This window comes from Megascapheus bottae, chromosome 17, assembly GCF_031878675.1.
Source record: "Megascapheus bottae isolate mThoBot1 chromosome 17, mThoBot2.hap1, whole genome shotgun sequence".
Lineage (NCBI taxonomy): Eukaryota > Metazoa > Chordata > Mammalia > Rodentia > Geomyidae > Megascapheus > Megascapheus bottae.
In genome coordinates, this window is record NC_143525.1 from 29,480,620 (window position 1) to 29,500,607 (window position 19,988).

General features: G+C 49.0%; 1 protein-coding gene across 8 annotated transcripts in view; it reads left to right on the forward strand.

The window, feature by feature from the left end:
- Positions 1 to 4,072: 4,072 nt before the first annotated feature.
- Positions 4,073 to 19,988, forward strand: part of Myo18a (myosin XVIIIA) — a 102,801-nt gene continuing 86,885 nt past the window's right edge. For 7 of the 8 annotated variants that reach the window (XM_090350552.1, XM_090350554.1, XM_090350555.1 and 4 more), the window contains exons 1-2: positions 8,148 to 8,373; positions 14,021 to 15,098. In XM_090350552.1, coding sequence (XP_090206678.1) covers positions 14,100 to 15,098 — 999 coding nt within the window. In that variant the 5' untranslated portion in view covers positions 8,148 to 8,373; positions 14,021 to 14,099. Of the gene's footprint in view, positions 4,158 to 8,147; positions 8,374 to 14,020; positions 15,099 to 19,988 lie in introns of those variants that run through there. The other variant, XM_090350553.1, reaches the window with a different exon arrangement.

The following is a 19,988-nucleotide window of genomic DNA, read 5'->3' on the forward strand; positions in this document are numbered from 1 at the left end:
TCCTTGGACTTTCTTAAGGGCAGAGCTCTACCACTTGAGCCTCAGCACCACTTCCGGCTTTTTCTACGTATGTGGTACCAAGGAATTGAACCTGGGTCTTCATGCATGCTAGGCAAGCACTCTACCACTAGGCCAAACTCCCAGCCCACGTGTGGTACATTCTTAAGTGGAACATTATATAACCATAAAAAATTGAGAGATTGGAAACTTAGTACAATGGTAGAATGCTTGCCTCACAAGCATGGGGTTCTGGGCTCAATTCTCAGTATCAAGTATATATAGTAGAGAAGAAAAAAAAAATTTTCCCCTCCTGGGGCTTGAACTCAGGGCCTGAGCACTATCTCTGAGTTTTCTCAAAGCTAGCTCTATCACTTAAGCCTCAGCACCACTTTTATTATTTTTTTCTGTGTGTGTTATCTAGGAATCAACAGACATTCCTGGTCTGAGCAAAATTATTATTAGGAGTTTTTCAATGATGAGCAAAATTTCCAGATATATTCTTGAAAGTAGAGCTTGCCCCTTCTCCCCACCCCCCACCCCCGTCCATATTCTTCTCTACCTTTTTCTTCTTCCACATGGTCTTGCTGTTGCCCAAGTTGGTATCAAGCCCACAGGCCTGAGTGATCTTGCCTCAGCCTACAAAGTCACTAGGTCTATAAGCCCCACCTGCATTCTTTTTGAAAGGTTAATAGTATGATAACCCACACTACAAGGTGTTTGTTTGTTGCTAATTGTTGGGCTTGAACTCAGGGCCTGAGCACAGTCATTGGGCTTTTCTCAAGGCTAGAGCTCTATCACTTGAGCCACAGCACCACTTCCAGCATTTTCTGTGTATGTGGTATCAAGAAATCGAAACAGTGCATGCCAGGTAAGCACTTTACTACTATGCCAAACTCCCAGCCCCCAGTTTTTGTTTTTTTGGTTTTTTTTTTTGGCCAATCCTGGGCTTGTACTCAGGGCCTGAGCACTATCCTTGAGCTTTCTTAAGGCTAGAGCTCTACCACTTGAGCCTCTCCACCACTTCTGGCTTTTTTTCCCCTATGTATGCGGTACTGAGGAATCAAACCCGGGTCTTCGTGCATGCTAGGCAAGCACTCTACCACTAGGCCAAACTCCCAGCCCCCCCAGGTATCTTTTCTTTTGAATTTTTTTTTGTGGGTCATGGGGCTTGATCTCTGCCTGGGTGTTGTCCCTGAGCTCTACCGCCCTACCCTTGAGCCAAGCCCGACTTCCCATTTTCTAGAGGTTAATTGGAGATAGGAGTCTCGGGTCCTTTTGTGCCTGGCTTTTGAACCTCAGATCTCAGCCTCCTGAGTAACTAGGATTACAGGTGTGAGCCACCGTGCCCGGTACCCACAGGTATCTTTTTACATGCTTTACAACCCTCACCTCTCCTAAGCCTCATACAAATTCTATGACGTAGGTATTATTATCCCAGCCTCTATTTTATAGGTAAGGAAATAGAGGCTCAGAGAGATACCTAACATTCACTCACCACGTACCTCATTTCAAGGGCTGGACTAATTGCTTTAAATGAATTTGCCTATTTAATCCTCTAAGAGCCTTCTGAAGAAAGCACTGTCATTATCCCCCTTTTATAGATGAGGAAATTGAGGTGTAAAGAAGCTAAGGAGCTTGCTGTCAGCAGCTAGAGCCAAGTGTCTGCTTTGTGTGGCCTTGAAGCCCAGGCCCTCTCACCTAGGTGTCATGCCCAGGATGTAGCCCAGCTGGGTGGGTGCAAACACTCCTGGCTCTGCCATCTATGAACCATGTAGTTTTGGGCAGCACACTGACTTTCCTAAACCTGGTTTAGGGATTCTCATAGCAGCTCTCCACTAGCATCGTTGTGGAAGTTAAAGGAAATGATCTGCATCTAGGGGTCAGACAGTGACTAGCCTACATGAAGGCATCAATTGATCTAAATGATTTTTAATATCTTCTTTCTGAGTGGGCTTTTCAATTATAGTCAGATTGACTTTGGGACTTTAGGCATGTTTTGGGAATATTGGCTTTCCTGTGACCATCTGGAATATTTCACTGCTGCTCTAAGGGCGAGAGATATGCTTCCTTTAATTTAGAGCCAAGATAAGGATTTCGGTGGCCTTTAGGGAACAACTGATAAAATTCATAGTCCCTTTGTCATTGTAGCCCTAGTGTTTCAGGCTTGCCTGGTGTGTGAAACTAGCTTCTGGTCAGACAAGAAGAGCTCTTAGGGACACCATGTGCTTCCGTGACAGTGTCCTAATTTTAATAGTGTTATACATCCATTTGTGTATGACAGTGGCTCACATATATGGCCATACATCTCAAAGTCGTGGTATAGGGAAAAGAACTTTGAAGCCTTGAGGAACTCAAGTTGAGTCTTGCTGACTCTGTTTCTCAGTCTGTGTGCAAGCCATGAGCCTTTCTGTGCTTCATTTCCAAGGCCATAAGTTAAGAAAAATAAAGATGATAAAGCTAATAGCAGAATTCTTTATGTATTGACCACTTAAATTTGTTTGCATTAACAAGCTTTTAATTTAATTTAATTTAATTTTGCAGAACTGGGATTAAACTCAATGTTTCATGCATATTAGACAAGTGCTCTACCACTTGAGCCACAGATCTGCTTGTGCCTTTTTTTGTTAATTCATTGGAAATAAGAGTCTCTTGCATGAGTTGGCTTCAAACTGAGATCCTTCGATCTAAGTCTCCTGAGCAGATAGGATTATAGGCATAAGCCACCAGTGCCCAGTCTCCCCTCTCCTCTACTTTTATTTTTTTGCTTTTGAGATAGGATCTCAGTTTCCTTGCCTAGAATGACCTTAAACTCGAGGTCTTCTGCTTGGCCACAGTAAATCAATCCAATCTTTTCTTTTCCTTTTCTTTTTTCTTTCTTTCTTTCCTTCCTTCCTTCCTTCCTTCCTTCCTTCCTTCCTTCCTTCCTTTCTCTTTCTTTCTTCTTTCTTTCTTTCTTTCTTTCTTTCTTTCTTTCTTTCTTTCTTTCTTTCTTTCTTTCCTTCCTTCCTTCCTTCTCTCATTGTGCTGATTTTTCCACAATGTGGGCTTGAACTCAAGGTCTGGATGTTGACCCTGAGGATTTTTTGCCCTTTCACTTGAGGCACAGTTCCACTTCTGACTTCTTGGTGTTTAATTGGCCAGGACTCTCACAGACTTCACTTCCAACCGTGGGATCACGATCCTTAGATCTCAGCCTCCTGAGTAGCTAGGATGACAAGCCTGAGCCACCGGGGCCCAGCTTAGCATTTTAGATTTTTACTTGTTATAGACCAAAGCCAGGACCAAATCATTAAGCTGCTGGTCCCATTTTGAGGTGGGCATTCTGGTGGTGAAGCCCTCAGTATTTATTTTGGACTAAGCCAATTGGTCCCATCCAGGGGGGCCTCGCTCTGTGTGGGCGCCCCTGCACAGCCTCTGCAGACAGCAAGACTCCATCTGCCTCCTCTGGACAGCACCCCCTGGAGCACAGCCAGGAGGGTCCGGTGCCTGCCTTGGCACACTTCCATGCATTCAGTGCCATCCAGCACCATCTGGGCATGCTCAGTAGCCTCAGTGGCATGGAAGGGTCTCGCGAGCCGGGCGACGCGGGCCAGGGAGCCCACCGCGGACGGCGTCCCCCCGGGGCCGCGCGGGGTGCCCGCATGGCCCGCGGCTGGCGTCGCGCCCCGGAGCGTCGTGCGTGCGCGCGGTGATCCCCGGAGCCGCCAGCAGGGGGCTCCACTTCGGCTCGGCTGGCGCGGTGGCGGGGGGGCGGCGCTGCGCAGCGCCGCGCTGCGCTCCTGCCCGGACCCGGCCGGGGCTGCTGCATGCCGCTTCTCCGCTCCCGCAGCCTGCCGGGCGGGCTCGGGCGGCCGGTGAGTGCAGGGCCGCGGGTGCGGCCGCTCAGTGGCGGGTGGGCTGGGCCGGTGAGGCGGCGGGGCGGGCTGGGCCGGCCCTGTTGGCCCTGCGGGCGGCGGGGGCCCGCCGGCGCCTCCTCCTCCTCCTCCTCCTCTTCCTCCTCCCCTGCCCTCTGGAAGCGGCGGCCCGGACTCCCGGACGACTCCCGGACTCTCGGACTCCCGGCTCCCGTCCCTGGCGGCGCCGCGGGGCTGGACGGCCCGGAGGTGGGGCCGATCCGGAGCGGCGGGGAGAGAAAGCCCCGGCCCTTTTGGAGCCAGGTTAGGAAGCCCGGAGGCAGATCGGGGTGGGCTTCGGTTTGAGTGGTTTTGGGGGGGGGCTTGGAGAAGCCCAGGTGGCCCAGAGCTTGGGGATCGGGGCTGCAGCCTTGGGGCCGGGCGGGACGGGGCTTCCTGGGGCCGGGCGCCCAGATGGAGCGGCCGGTCGGAAGGCAGCGAGGGAAGCGAGCACCTCCACGGAGCCCTTTATCCCTCCCAGCGGCCTTCACCCTTTCACTGCCAGGCCCGCAGCGGGCTCCTCTCAAAGGAGCAGCTGCTAGACAGCTGGCAAAACAATGGAGACCCCGCTTCCCGGGCCCCCTCCCCTAAGGACCCCAGATGGGGGTGGATGGGCTGGATGAGTGTGGCAGGCTTGGGGGGTGGGGGGGTGCAGGCTGCTCACCTCACCTTTCCCTGCGGGGACTGGGGTGTGTGTGGGAAGGTCGGACAGCCCGGCCCCAGGCCTGGGGAGAGAGGCCTGACGCCCCGCCCTGCTAACCTGTCATGCCAGTTGTTTTCCCAATGGGAGAGGAGGTGGCGGGGTCAGGTTCCCCCGCCCCTTCCCGTGTTAGGGGGGGCGACCAGCAGATTGATCCCCAGTATGACCCAAGGAGTAGGTCGTGCTTCTAGCAGAGATAAGGCCTGCAGGGCACACAGCATACATTGGGGCTTTGTTGTGGGGGTGTTGCCCTGATACAGGGTGCATGTGTCCCACTGATTAGTTGGAAAGACTGCTGTCAGAAGGAGCCAGTGGGGAGAGGTGGGGAGGAAGACAGCGTTTGTAGAGCCTGCTCGTTTTGGCTGGTCACTTAGCTAACAGGGCAGATTGGAGAGCAGCCTCATAGTGTGTGTAGGGAGGGCAGCAAGGTTTTTTTGTTTTGTTTTACTTGTTCTTCTGGGAGGAATTCTCTTCGCTAGAACCTTCCTGTCTTCAGATAGTCCCCTAAAATGACAGAATTGGGTTCTTTCCCCCTTTGCCTTGCCAATGACTTGCCCTTGTTGGCATGGGTTTATTTTGCTCCTTGGTATCCTTGGCATATTTGTGGCTGAGGAAGCCCTGAAGGTGCTTCTGTGGAAAGGAAAATGTAGGAAGCAGGCATATATGCCCTACTGGAAGGTGCTCTACTACAAGGGACAAAAAAAGGTCACCGTAGTGATTAAGAGCTGAACCACCATAGCCTGAAACAAAACCTCAAGGACATTGAGTCAAGCTGCCTTTCCTATGCTTTTCCAGAACTGGAGCCTTTTCTTGAGCAGGCTGGTGTCCTGTTGTCATGGCAACAGGCCTGGTCTATGGCTCCCCACCCTTTCTGGTTCAGGGGCTACTTTCTATTTGGGGATATTGAAAGTTGCTCTCCTGAGGTCTCTGGCTTCCTGACAAGCCTTGCTGACTCTTTGTGAAAGGCCTGCCACCTCCTCAGCTTCCCCTCTGTCCTTTTGTGATGAAGCTTTCCAGGAAACATCCTCCTGCTTGCTGGACAGGGCTGGTTATATATAGCCTTGGGTGGAGATGGGGGTGTCCATTTGAGACTGAGGGTACTGGGAATGGGGCCTCAGTTAAGAAAGACAATGGCTTTGGGGTTAGCTGTTCTGTTTGGGGAGATTAGGGACATGTGAAGGTATGTATCTAGGGGTGAAAGGTTGGAGTTAGTGTGTGGTGACAGGATGGTGGTCACGTCCTTTGGGACCTTTGAACTTTGGACAGTTGATGACCAGGTGTCTGGCAGCTCTGAGTGTCTGGTTGGTTTACTTTGTCTCAGCCTGGCTCAGGTACTAAGGAGTAGATCTGAAGGCTTTCTACCCGGTTCCAGACACCTGAAAACCCCTCCTATTGGATTATGCGTGGTTTGACTGCTTTCTGCTTGGTCTGAGTTCCACTTGTGGGCAGTCTGGGCAGCCAGCATGTTATCCAGAGCCTTTAACTGGTTCTGCTTGAGACTTCCCAGGGAAAGGGCATGGGTCTTCAGAAACTGGCCCTGAGAATTCTGGAGTCCTCCAGAAGCAAGTCCTTGAAGGTGAGCTAGGTGGAGCAGAGCTGGAAGGGAGAATCCACCCTGCTGGGGTGGAGCTGGGAGTTGTTGAGACTCAGAAAGTCTTGATCAGGACTTGGTGTGTCACAGGTATCCAGGGCAGAGGGATTGTCCTTGTTCTTTCAACCCACAGATACCTTCATCTTCAGTGAGCAGCACTGATCAGGAACTGGACCAACCATATGAGCTGAGCCCTCTTGGTGGCCAGGGGCCCTGTCCTGGTGTGGTGGGTACAGTTGACTGGAACCTAGGTTAAAAATTTGAGGGGAAAGGGCCGAGAGTTTAACCTAGTGGTAGAGTGCTTGCCTAGCATGCACAAAGACCCACATATGTAGAAAAAGCCAAAAGTGCTGCTGTGGTTCAAGTGGTAGAGCTGTAGCCTTGAGAAAGCCCAAGGACAGTGCTCAGGTCCTGAGTTTAAGCCCAGGACTGGAAAAAAAAATTTTGAGGGGACTACACTGTGCTAAGATTGGCTGGTACCCCCAGGATTCAAGAGTTTGTTTATTTATTTATTTATTTTTTGCCAGTCCTGGGCTTGGGCTCAGGGCCTGAGCACTGTCCCTGAATTTTCTCAAGGCTAGGGCTCTACCACTTGAGCCACAGCACCATTTCTGGCTTTTTGCTATGTAGGTGGTACTGAGAAATCGAACCCAGGTCTTTGTGCATGTTAGGCAAGCACTCTACCACTAGGCTAAGCTCCCAGCCCCGATTCAAGAATTTTATTTATTTATTAATTATTATTATTATTTTGCTAGTCCTGGGCTTGGGCTCAGAGCCTGAGCACTGTCCTTGGACTTTCTCAAGGCTAGAGCTCTACCACTTGAGCCTCAGCACCACTTCCAGCTTTTTTCTATGTATGCGGTACTGAGGAATCGAACCCGAGTCTTTGTGTGTGCTAGGCAAGCACTCTACCACTAAGCCAAACTCCTGGCCATGATTCAAGAATTTTTAAAAAAGTTTTCTATTAAGTTAGGATCTGGGGTGCTTTAAGATCTTGCATGCTTCACACATCACTTCTCTCCCCACCCCCAAACTATAACAAGGTGCCACTACTATGTTCTGGGGTAGCCTGAATTAGAGTGTAGGGTAGGTGGAAGGTAGGAGCTGGATTGGTAGGGCCTGGGCAGCAACCCACTTTTCCCATTGCCCTTCACTTCCCTGCCCCTTGTGGAGGTAGAAATTGTGCAGCATTGTATAAATTATCCACATTCTCATGACATTTCAGAGTTCACAGAGATAGCAGCTTCATTCCAGGACTGATGGTTATTTGGGGCTCAAGGCTCACTCTCTCCAGGGACTTCATCATCACTTATTAGGGATACTTTTTAGTACTGTCTGGTGTTCAGAGATGATGGATGATGAGTTCAGGGTCACATAGAATTGCCAGTTGAGCAGGACTGGAACTCTGTTGTGTGGTAGAACAGAATATTTCTCCAGGTGAGGCTTGGGATCAAGTCTCTGCCATCAGGCCTTGGGAGATTTTATAGTTGAGGCTAGTTGCAGGTAGAGAGGAGACTCAAGGTCACGCACAAGGGGACAAGTGACCTGGGCAGTGGTGCTGGAGCTGAAAAAGCAGCCCGGCCAGGCCTGGGCCGCCAGCACTTTTACTCTCCCACGGTGCTGCGGCTTTCAGCGTGCCAGGGGAGCCTGGAGGGAGGGGGAGAGGGGAGGGGGGGCTGCGGCTGCGGCTGCAGGGTGCGTGTGCGTGTGCGTGTGTGTGTGTGTGTGTGTGTGTGTGTGTGTGTGTGTGTGTGGTGTCTAGAGCTGCAGGCGAGGTCACATGCTAAGCGGGCCGGGCGATGGAGCACACCTGGAGACAGAGAGCCGCTCGGGTGACCTGGCCGTGAGTCACCCGGCGGGCAGGCAGGCGGGCAGGCAGGGCCGGGCCGGGCCGGGCCGGGCCGGGGTCAGGTGCAGGCGAGGGGGGGGGGGGGGGCTCGCGCGGGGGGAACCGCCGCTCTGGGGGACAGTTTTTCCTTCGCCCTCGTTTATCTATGAGTGGAGTTTGGGGTGATGGGGGCCGAGGGACTGACCAGACCGCCTACCACCGCAGTCTGGGTGCTGACGGCACAGTTGTTTTTATTTCCTGAAGTTTCTGCTTCTGACACCGGTAGGGTGACCTATTTAAATGCCTCTTCTTGAAAACTACAAAGTGACACCAGGGAGGTCTTTTGATGCGGTCCCCTCAAGTAAGTTCCTGGAGTTTCAAGATAGGAAGGCGAGCCTAAAACACCATTTGCAAGCCCGCTGCCACCCCGCCTCCTTGAGATGAGGAGTTAAACGTAGGGCTTCAGCCGGCGAGGCAGGTGCTCTGCCACTTGAGCCATGCTCCCAGTACCATCTCTCTCCTCCCTCTCTCTCTCCCTCCTCCCCTGTCTCTGAGTGTGAGTCCTGGGTCTTGAACTCAGAGCCTTAATGTTGTCCCTTAGCCTTTTCCATTCCAGGATGATGCTCTGCCTCTTCAGCCACAGCTCTACTTTCAGCTTTTACAGTTGGATACTAATGGATTATTCACTACTTTGTCAAGATTCTCTTTCCTTTCCTTTTCTTTCTTTCCTCTCTTTCTTCTTTTTCTTTCTTTTTTGTCTGTCGTGGGACTTGAATGACTTGTTTGTCTGGGCTTGGGTGTTTAATTGGAGATGCATCTCATGGACTTTAGTGCCCTGGCTGGTTTTGAACCTGGATCCTCATATCCCAGCCTCCTGAGTAGTTAGGATTACAGGCATGAGCCAGCGCTCCTGGCTCCAGGCTTACTTTTGACCAAAAAAAAAAAAAAAAGGAAAAAAAAGCCAATTAACCACTAGAAAACAGGAAGTAGTGCTGTGGCTCAAGAGGTAGGGCGGTAGCCTTGAGCTGAGGAGCTCAGGGACAGTGTCCAGGGCTAGAGTTCAAGCCCCATGACTGACAAAACAAACAAACAAAAAGGTATAACCATATAGATGAGTTGGAGATGACAGGGGCTCAAGCCTATAATCCTAACTACTCAGGAAGCTGAGATCTAATGAAGATTGTGATTTGAATCCAGCTCAGGCAGGAAAGGCTATGAAACTCTGATCTCCAATAAAACAGCAAAAAAGCTGCAAGTTCAGGTGATAGAGAACCAGCCTAAGCCTAAGCACTGGCATCAAAACCCCCACAAAAACAGTAGCCAAAACAAAACCCCAAATAGATGAAACACAAATCTCCTAATAAAGTCCTTCTCTTCCCCAAGATGTATATTTTTCTATAACTATGAAAATACTGCATGTAATAACCATTTATAGATTCACATGCATATACCCAGTTTTTAAACTTTAATAACAGTATATACTATCCTGCAACTTACCCCCCCACCTTGCATAGCAGTATAATGTAGAATTTTTCCAGGTCAGTATTTACAGATCCACCTCATTCCTTTTCTTCCCTTTCCTGCCCCTCAGCCCCCATGTTGGGGATTGAACTCAAAGCCATGTATACTCTCTACTACTAAGCTCTACCCAAACCCTGACCTCATTCTTTTTAATAACTTAGCCATTTCCTTACTAAAGCACGGTTACATTTAGAGATTTGCTTTGCAAACAATTCTATAAAGACCAGCCATGTTTATTATGCGATATAGATGGTGTATAAGTATAGCTGTCTAAAGGATATGTACATGAGTATTTTCACAACTTACCTTCCTAGATGATTACGTCAGTACTTGGTTTACCGAGCGCTAAAATTGGAATGATCCAGGAGGGATTAGCATGCTTCTATTATGCAAGAATGGCAGGCAAATTCATGACTCGTTCCATATTTTTATAATAAAGACCACCTGGGCCTTTGTGCTACTTAAAAAAAAAAATCACAGCACTTTGTACTCACACCAACATAGGTGACAGTTGCCGCTTCCCATTCTCTGAAGGCTCCAGGGTTAGAATGAGAGGGCATCTTTCCCAGAAAGTTAATCACTAACTTCATTGTCCACAAGAGATTTTGAGATGATTGGAATTTTAGAGCTAAGAGAGGCCTAGATCATTTTGTTCTACCTAAAGCAAAGTGACAGGTTCAAGGTCCTCCAGTGATTTGTTGGCAGCTCCAAGCCTAGGTACTCGATCTCCTAAAATTTCCAGCTAGTGCCATTCCTTTTGCTGCTACCATGGCTGTTCCTGGGTAACAGTAAAGGACAAGTTTACATGAAGTTATTTGTAAAGGGACTTTTTATTTTAGATCCAAGATTCTAGATTCTGTGGTGTTTTCTGTTGATAATGCCTAGCTATCTAACCTCCAGCTGAGAGCCAGGATTTGGTAAGAACTAGAGAGGTCGAAAGCTCTGTTGATATTTGGGTTGACTGTGGTTAGACTAAGGCTGGGACACTCTTGTTTATCTGTAAGTTTGTTTTTCTTTCATTTTTTTCTCATAGTGAGAAATAGAGCCATTGTTTTTGTGTGTGTGCCTATGCTAAGGCTTGATCTCAGGGTCTAGTCTCTTTGCTCAGGGCTAATGGTGTCCTTTGCCACTTGAGCCACAGCTCTTCTTCCAGAACTTTGCTGGTTAATTGGAGATAAGAGTTTTCATGGATTTTTTCCTGCCTTGACTGGCTTTGAATTCCAATTCTCAGATCTCAGCTTCCTGAGTAGCTAGGATGGCAGTCGTGAGCCACCATGCTTGGCTTTAAAGCCATCTTTTAAACAAGACCTTTAAAATGATAAGGTAGTGACGAGCCAAAGCCCCTACGACCTGGTATATAGTCTATGCCACATCCCCCTCAATTTCAGGAGGAGGAGTGGGGAAGAAGAAAGAAGAGAGAGAGAGAGAGAGAGAGAGAGAGAGAGAGAGAGAGAGAGAGAGAGAGAGAGAGAGAGAGAGAGGAGGAGAGGGAGAGAGAAGAGAGGAGGAAGAGGAGGAGGAGGAGGAGGAGGAGGAGGAAGAGGAGGAGGAGGAGAAAAAGAGAGGCTCTCTTTGTCAGCCAGCAAGAGAGGATGTCAGCTGTCAGGTTCTCCTCCTCTTTGACTTACTCTTCAATTCGTTCCATACCCACCCGGCCAGGACTTTAGGTTTCCTGTCTTCCAGCTCCCAGTGAATGTTCATGGAGCACTTAGAATTGACAAGTTCTGAGAGAATTTTATTTTACCAATTGGAAAATGCAGTCAGAGAGGGAAAGAGTTCTTGCTGGGCTCCTGAGGAGCTGGTAGCCTCCTTTTTTAAATGTGCTTCACAACTGAAGAGATCTTTGAGGTTGCCCCATCTAGTTTGATAGTCACTAGCCTTGCATGGCTGTGGAGTGTTTGAGATGTGGTTAGTCTGGATTGAAATATGCTCCAAGTGTAAAATGCACACTGAATTTCAAAGTAGAATGTAAAACAATTCAGTATTTCAATATTATAGATTACCTGTTGAGGTGAGGATATTTTAGACGTATTGTATTGAATAGATTATTAGAGTTAATTTTATCTCTTTCTTCCTTGCCAGTCCCGGGGCTTTTTTCTTTTAAAAATTATTATTATTATTATTATTATTATTATTATTTTATTATTGTTTTGCCAGTCCTGGGGCTTGAATTCAGGGCCTGGGGACTGTCCTTGGGCTTTCTCCAGGCTTGAGACACAGCTCCACTTCTGGCTTTTTCTATGTATGTGGTACCTAGGAATGGAACCTGGGTCTTCTTGTATGCTAGGCAAATACTCTGCCACTAGGCCAGACTCTAGTCTTTTTGTTTGTTTTAAGATGAAGTCTTACTATGTTGCACTTTTAGTTTTCCTATGTTAGCCTTTCCCGTAGTTGGAATTACAGGCTCATGCTGCCCTGCCAGCTTTATATGTTTCTTCCCCCACCTCCACGCGCTCTCTTTGCACCACTATTGGGGCTTGAGCTCTTGGCCTTCCTGCTTTCATTTGACCGTTTTACTCAAGGAGGGTACTCTACTATTTTGAGCCACACTTCCAGTTCTGGCTTTTGGGCAATTAATTGGAATAAGAGACTCATGGATTCTTCTGCCAGGTCTGGTTTCAAACTGTGAGCCTCAAATCTCATAATTAGCCAAGATTATAGACATAAGCCATCAGTGCCCAGTTCAAACATTTCTTTTTATCTTTTTTTTTTTTTAAATGTGGCTACTGGGGCCGGGAGTTTGACCTAATGATAAGAGCCTAGCATGCACGAAGACCGGATTTGATTCCTTGGTACCACATATATAGAAAAAAGATGGAAATGGTGCTGTGGCTCCAGTGGTAGAGCTCTAGTCTTGAGAAAGCCCAAGAACAGTGCTCAGGCCCTGAGTTCAAGGCCCAGGACTGATAAAAAAAATGTGGCTTCTAAAACATTCAACATTACATATATGACTTGGATTTTGTCAATTATGGACAGTACTGCTTTAGGGTGAAGGTGTGTTGACCAGTCAAAAAATTACATGGGTAGGGTACCGAGCAGAGAGGGAAGCAATTAGCTAGTGTACCAGGCACTTGGGAGTTACTGGCCTGATGCCTTTCTGGGCAGTGTACCTGAGTGGTGTGTGTGAAGGGAGGACCCTCAGTTGAGTGGGGATCCTAGAGGGTTTTTCTTGGCTGTGGGTATATGGGGTGTAGAAAGGAAATGCCTGTCCAGGGCTTGGCAAGAGGGCACCATCAGAGCAAGTAAGCGTGTAGATCCTCTGTCTGTATCTCAGAAGAGGAAGCTTTCCTGGAGAGAGAAAAAAAAGTTACAGTTGATTTTTCATTAGATGGTATGGCTACTTCTACTTGATGTTCTTTTGCTGTTTCGAATGAGAAAGGCTCGCTCAGCTCCACCACCGCAGGTTTTCCATGGTTCTGCATTCATGCAGTCATGTGTGAGAGAGGCTGAGGATCGGTTGGCACCAAAGGCGTACACAGTCCTGGAGCCTGGAGTCTAGGCTGCCACAACTTTCTTCCTGAGACTCTATTTAGGTACTGGTATGGAGGAAAGGATGTGAGTTTTTCAGGATCCTGTTTATCCAGCAGACCCCACTCCACCCCCACCTTGCAGCTGTCAGTCCTCTGTACAGTCTGGAACTTCCTTTTCCTTCCCTCCCCGCTTCGCTTCAGGAATCCAAGCCTTAGCTAGAAAGGACACAACATTTGCCACTGAAGCTCAACGTTGCTATGTATCAGCTGACTGACTGACATTATGTATTGGCCTGTTCTTAATTTTCTGAGCTCCATTTTGCTTGTTAAGAGGGGATGATTATTCTCACCTTGCAGGAATGCCATGCATGTGAGAAGTACCTGGTGCTACATAAATACTGGATCCTCTGAGGTCTTCTGTGAGGCAGTGGTGAAGGAAGGAAGGAAGAAAGAAAGAAAGAAAGGAGCTTCAGTTGGAAGGAGCCCAGTAGTTTAGGCTATCTGCTGCTTCCGTTGACATGGCTATGGAGGCCCCTGGTGTAGTGGCCCATCCCTTTTCCTCAGGATGGCTCGGAGCCATCCCTGAGCTTTTTCACTCAAAGCAGATTCTCTACCACTTGAGCCACGGCTCCACTTCTAGCTTTTTGATCGTTAATTGGAGATAAAAGTCTCATAGACTTTCTTGCCTGGGCTGGCTTTGATCCTCAACCCTCAGATCTCAGCCTCCTGAGTAGCTAGGATTATGGGCATGAGCCACCAATGTCTGGCTTTCCTTTTTCCCTTTGTGGTTAAATCTTAAATGGGTTCCAGGTTGGTGTGGCACTTCCTCTTGCCAGCAGGTCAGACCTCTCCAGCATGCCTTCACATTGAGTGAGAGGGAGAAATGAACCAAGAAAGCAAAGTGCCTGCTGCATAGTTGGCATTCGGTGAAAGGTAGTGAAGATGTGCTTATGTCTTCCCTGAAGGCACAGGGAGCCGGTCCATGGAAATAACTTTTCTCTGTGTTTCTATTTGCAGCAGCAAGGAAGGGGGTCCAAAGACCCTATACTCAGCACCCATCATCTGGAGGTGGCACCCCTAAAAGCAGTACCTCATCATGTTTAACCTAATGAAGAAAGATAAGGACAAAGATGGCGGACGGAAGGAGAAGAAGGAGAAAAAGGAGAAGAAGGAACGGATGTCAGCAGCAGAGCTGCGAAGCCTGGAAGAGATGAGCCTGCGCCGTGGCTTCTTCAACCTGAACCGGTCCTCCAAGCGTGAATCCAAGACCCGCCTGGAAATCTCTAACCCCATCCCCATCAAGGTGGCCAGTGGTTCTGACCTGCACTTGACTGACATTGATTCGGACAGCAACCGGGGCAGCATCATCCTGGACTCAGGCCATCTGAGCACAGCCAGCTCCAGCGATGACCTGAAGGGTGAGGAAGGCAGCTTCCGGGGCTCTGTGCTGCAGAGGGCAGCCAAGTTTGGCTCACTGGCCAAGCAGAACTCGCAGATGATTGTCAAGCGCTTCTCCTTCTCCCAGCGTAGTCGAGATGAGAGCGCCTCCGAAACTTCCACCCCGTCAGAGCACTCTGCGGCCCCGTCACCACAGGTGGAGGTGAGGACGCTTGAGGGACAGCTGATGCAGCATCCCGGCCCAGGCATCCCACGGTCAAGGCCCCGGTCTCGAGTCCCAGAGCTGGTGACTAAAAGGTTCCCAGCCGACCTGCGCCTTCCCCCAGTGGTTCCCCTCCTACCCCCTGCTCTCCGGGAGCTGGAGCTACAACGAAGACCCACTGGAGATTTTGGCTTCTCCTTACGGCGCACGACGATGCTGGATCGGGGTCCTGAGGGGCAGGCCTATCGGCGAGTGGTTCATTTTGCTGAGCCAGGCGCAGGCACTAAGGACCTGGCCCTGGGACTGGTGCCAGGAGATCGACTGGTGGAGATTAATGGGCACAATGTGGAGAGCAAATCCAGGGATGAGATCGTGGAGATGATCCGACAGTCTGGAGACAGTGTGCGGCTCAAGGTGCAGCCCATCCCAGAGCTCAGTGAGCTGAGCAGGAGCTGGCTGAGGAGCGGCGAGGGACACCGCAGGGAGCCAGCCGATGTGAGTGCTTCCCTGGGTTCCAGGGGTAAGCAGGAACCAGGATGTCAGCATCTCTTGCTGTTGCCCTCACCTGGGTGCCTGGGGTTACCCAAAACTGGGCAGAGCCTAACAAGCCTGGATGTAGGGAAGCTGTGCCACTCTCTGATCCTGTAGGGAGTGGGGGTGCTCAGTACCATGATAGAGGTATCATATCTTTGTTTCTGTACCTTGTCAAGAAGCTGATGACATGACCCCAAAAGTTTATCTGGGCTTCGTGGTTTGAGGCTTTTTCTTCTTTCCTATTGGACTGACTCTATTGAATGTAGCATTGTGCCTTTCTCAAGGGTAGCAGGCAAGACCAGACTCTGCCTGAATTTCAGCTGCATCCCTGGTCTCTCATGCACGATCTGATATTGATTGGTAATTGAAAAAATAAAAAGTACCTGGTTTCATGATACAAGAATGTGTTAGGGGTTTGGGCACTATATTTCTTGAATCTCCTTGGAATATATAGACTAGTGGGTGCCACTTCTAGATATGGGAGATAAAAGGACACTAAAGTATAGGTATTCCATGTTATTTAGATCTCAACGGTTAAAAAAAAAAGACAAATGTTTTCAAATCAGAGCCGTCCAGGAACATCTGGGTGTATAGCCACTATGGTTAGAGAGGAGATAACCTCTGCTAGGACTTCCTCTTGCCCTTAAGTGAACAAGGCATTGAATACCAAGTGAGGCTTCAGGGAAACAGGGTTCAGATCACGGAAAGCTTATAAATCGTGATTGGAGTTTAGATTTTATCCCAGTGAAATGGTATTTACTGGATCTGATTTATTGGGCTCTAAGAGTCTTTTTTTTTACCCTCTTGAGGAAAGAAAAGGCAGGGCCCAAGGGAAAAGGAAAAGCCATCAAGCCAATAAAGATAGTGGGCCCTGAGATGTTTTGGGGCAGTCTCTAGGGGGAATCAAGATCTCTAGGTCCAGGGATCTTTGTAGGGGATAACATAGTTTACAGTGTCCTCCTGAGGAGAATAATGAAGGACAAGTTGGCCATCACTCCCAGCTGTGGGTTTTAGGACTGTCCAGATCTAGATCCTACACCGTGAGTAGTACAGAACCTACTGGGGAGCTTTCAGCACTGAGTGACCAGATGAGTCAAAGTCAGAAGGGGGAGGAAGTGTGAAGGAAGCTGGCAGAGTCCTGTTCCAGGCTTTCTTCTGAACAGGAAAATGCGGATGCTGGGGATGGCTGTTCATGCTCAACCTAGCAGCACATTGGGCCTGAGGACACTGGGAGTGGCAGGGTCAGGCTCTGGCAGCATTCTCCTTATTTTTACCCTGGGGCTAGTTGAGTGAGTGGCTGTGTGGTCAGGGAGTGATGGTGGGTGGGAGGGAGCTTGTGTGCAATTCAAGGAAGGACCTGCACTTATTCCAGAAACACATAGAGTACTTGCTGTGTGTTAGTCACCAGGCTTGGCTAAACTCAGGGAACTATGACTTGGAGGGTGAGGAAAAAAAGGAAGAGTCTTCAGCTCAGAACCAAAGGTTGTAATATGTAACATGCTGCCTTGCCTGCTTTCTTCCAAGCTAACATTGCTTTTAACAGATGGAATTTTCTTTTTTGAGCCTGAATCCCCTTGGGTATTATAGCCAGCTCCCTGCTGAACCACAGCCAGGCCTTTGTGGGACCCTGGGCCTAGCATCCCAGATGCTATTGAGTTTGCTCTTTATAGCATAGGGATCATCCTGGCATCTCACATTTCCCAGACATCTTGCCTGTCACCCCATCCCTGGGAAAGTAGATGCTTTAGCTTTGGAGGTACTGGTGGAGCCCATATTACAGCTGCTATCCCTAGAGTGCAGGCTTGCTCTAGCCCCCAAGGAGCAAGCCCAGCTGGTACCCAGAGTCTTCTTCCCTGGCTCTCAAGCCTAGTAGGTCTATCAGGGATTCCATAGAAAACCTCACCTACCAGCTGTCTCATGCTACACAATGAGATCCGTGGGGCTGAGGGAAAGATATACCTATTCCCACCTGGGCATTGGTGGGGATTTGAGCCATAAGTAGAGAGGAGCTGGGACCTAGCATTTCCAGCTTCCTGGCACAGACCCTGGGAGCTGGCATGGGGAGGCTGCAGCCTCTTCTGTGGCTCTTAGCTTCTATCTCCTCCTCTTCTTTCCATTCCTACTCCTACTCCTTTCCTTGGCATCAGTTCTAATCCTTGTTTTGAGCCAAGAAAAGTATCCTGCTGTCTCCCGCATGCTCCTGGGTAGGGTATGGTAAGGAGGGTAGCCCCACAGAGACAGCTTCTGGTGGCCACCCTGGCTTTTGAGGCTGGCTATCAACTGTGTCCACACCCTGCTTGTCCCCAGGGAGCACCGAGGGAGCTAACTAGCCATCTGTTCTCTCCTGCACACAGATTGGGGCTGAGGTCTCATTGCTCCTCTCCATGGCCTGTTCTGAAGGCTCCAAGGAGAGAAAAGCCCTCAGGTTTCCCTCTTACATGGTGTGTGTGGAATGTGTGGCTCACACCTTCAGTGGCTGGAAGCTTCCAGATGCAGTTCTATGAGGTTCTATGAGGACTAGGGATGAGCTATGGGGTGGGGGATAGACTTGGGGCCTAACAAGTCCCTCAGCAGGCCAAGAGAAGCAGCCTCCCCCCCCCCCCCCCGCCTTCTGTCCAGCTAACCAGTAAGTAAACATTTCTTGATGAGCACTTACTGTATAGTAGGTCCCAGAGTCTAACAATGGCAACATATAAATCTAGTCCCAAGCAGTGTCTAGTGGAGGCAGTGACTGGCATTGGGAGAGCTCTGTGAGTAAGGCCAGTATAGGTGTTCAGGGAGCATAGAGGAGGACTTCATGTACAATCGTTAGGGATGGGTCAGCAAAAGGAGACCAGTGGCAGGAATCAGGGCAACACTGCAGGATGACACATATTGGGTGGGTGGGGGGCAAGGTTAGGGCAGCGTGGAGGGAGGGAATGCTAGGAGAAGCAGACACCAGGCTGCCTAGACCCCTGTGAGCCATGTGTGGAGAATGTTTACTGCAAAGGCAATGAAGTCATTTGGCCAAGGAGTCACACACAGGAGGAGCATTTACAAGTTTCTCTGGTGGTTTCTGGAGCATACCTGGGGATGTAGCTGGGGTTGCTATAGGGGATTCGTGGGGTGCTCTTGGAGTAGTCCTAATGGAGTAGATGGAGGCCTTAGCCTGGGTAGAAGACACAGGGATGAACCCAAGTATCAGATTTGAGCCATGGAAGCAGGACTTAGTTTTGAGGACTGACTCACATAGGGTCTGGGGGTGATGAGCGGTTGAGTATGTCAGTTGGCGGGAGGGTTGGGGAAGGGATAATGAGTCTACTTTCCTTGACTCCTTAGGTAGTTTCCAGAGGTAGGGCATATCTTCTGATCAATCATTCTGTTTGCTAAGTGTGGGGAGGTTAGCAGAGGTCCTGGTGAAGATGAAGATCTTTTTTTTTAACTTTATTTATTTATTTTTGCCAGTACTGGGCTTGAGCTCAGGGCCTGAGCACTGTTCTTGGACTTTCTCAAGGCTAGAGCTCTACCACTTGAGCCACAGCACCACTTCTGGCTTTTTCTATGTATGTGGTACCAAGGAACCAAACCCTTGTCTTCGTGCATGCTAGGCAAGCACTTTAACCACTAGGCCAAACTCCCGGCCCTGAAGATAAAGATCTTAAAATCCAATCCTATCTGTCTAGCTGGGAAGGATCAAAGCCCACTGAGTCTGGATTGGGGATTGGGTTGGGGAGAGAAGGAGGTTGGCTCTTTTTTTATATATTTTCATTTATATCTTCATTGGGTCCATTCAAGAGGACAAGTTAATTGTCCTGAAGTATAGGATATTTCAGCTGGCTCAGGAAAGCCCACCCACTTAAAGCCTAGTCTATATGGTTGTCCTATTGTCACTGAGCCAGAGAAACCCTACTGACACGGACACCCTCTTCAGAAAGTATTGATTCCCTGCTTCTGAGGATGTAGTAGTAGGAGGGGAGAAGTTGTTCTTTTGTTTGTTTTGTTTTTGAGCCACTCTACTAGAGAGTTGAGCTCTCAGCCTCATGCTGGCATTCTACCATTTAAGCCACACATCCACATCCAGCTTTTAGCTGGTTAATTAATTGGATTTAAGGGTCTTGTGGATTTATCCAATTCTCCGATCTCAGCCTCCTGAGTAGCTAGTATTATAGGCCTGAGCTACCTGTGCCCAGCTGGGATAGGTTTTGGGTTTTTGGTTTTTTTTTTTTGCCAGTCTTGGGCTTAAGCTCAGGGCCTGAGGACTGTCGTTGGGTTTTTCTCAAGCCTCAGCACCACTTCTGGCTTTTTCTAAGTATGTGGTACCAAGGAATTGAATCCGGGTCTTCGTGCATGTTAGGCAAGCACTCTACCACTAGGCCAAACTCCCGGCTCCTTGGGATAGGGTTTTAAAGGAAGGCTACCATTCCCTCCTGGTTTTGGAGATATGATGTGGTTACTCCTGTGGTAAAAGCTTTCAAGACTGCCAGGTTCCTCCAGAGCTCATTGTGTCCATCTCAACTACCACTAGGCCCAGAAGACTTTGTGAGGAGCAAGTGACAGTGGAAAGAGCATGGACTTTGGAGCCAGGAAGAGCTCAGTTTGGGTATAACCAAAGTTGCCAAACCTTTCTGAACCTCCTTATATACATTCCCCTAGTAAACAGGTATTCTTTTCTGACAGTCCTTAAACAGAAATTTGTTTAAGGACCAAGCAGAGATCTAAGTAAATACATGCAATCAGGAATCAACTGTGGAGGTGATCAGAGTGGGACTGGAAGAAGGAAGTGCTGAGTTCTGCCCAGAGGGAAAGATGGTAATCAGAAGAGACCCTGGAGTGGAGAGGACTCCATAAAATGGTCCCATGACTCAGTCTAGG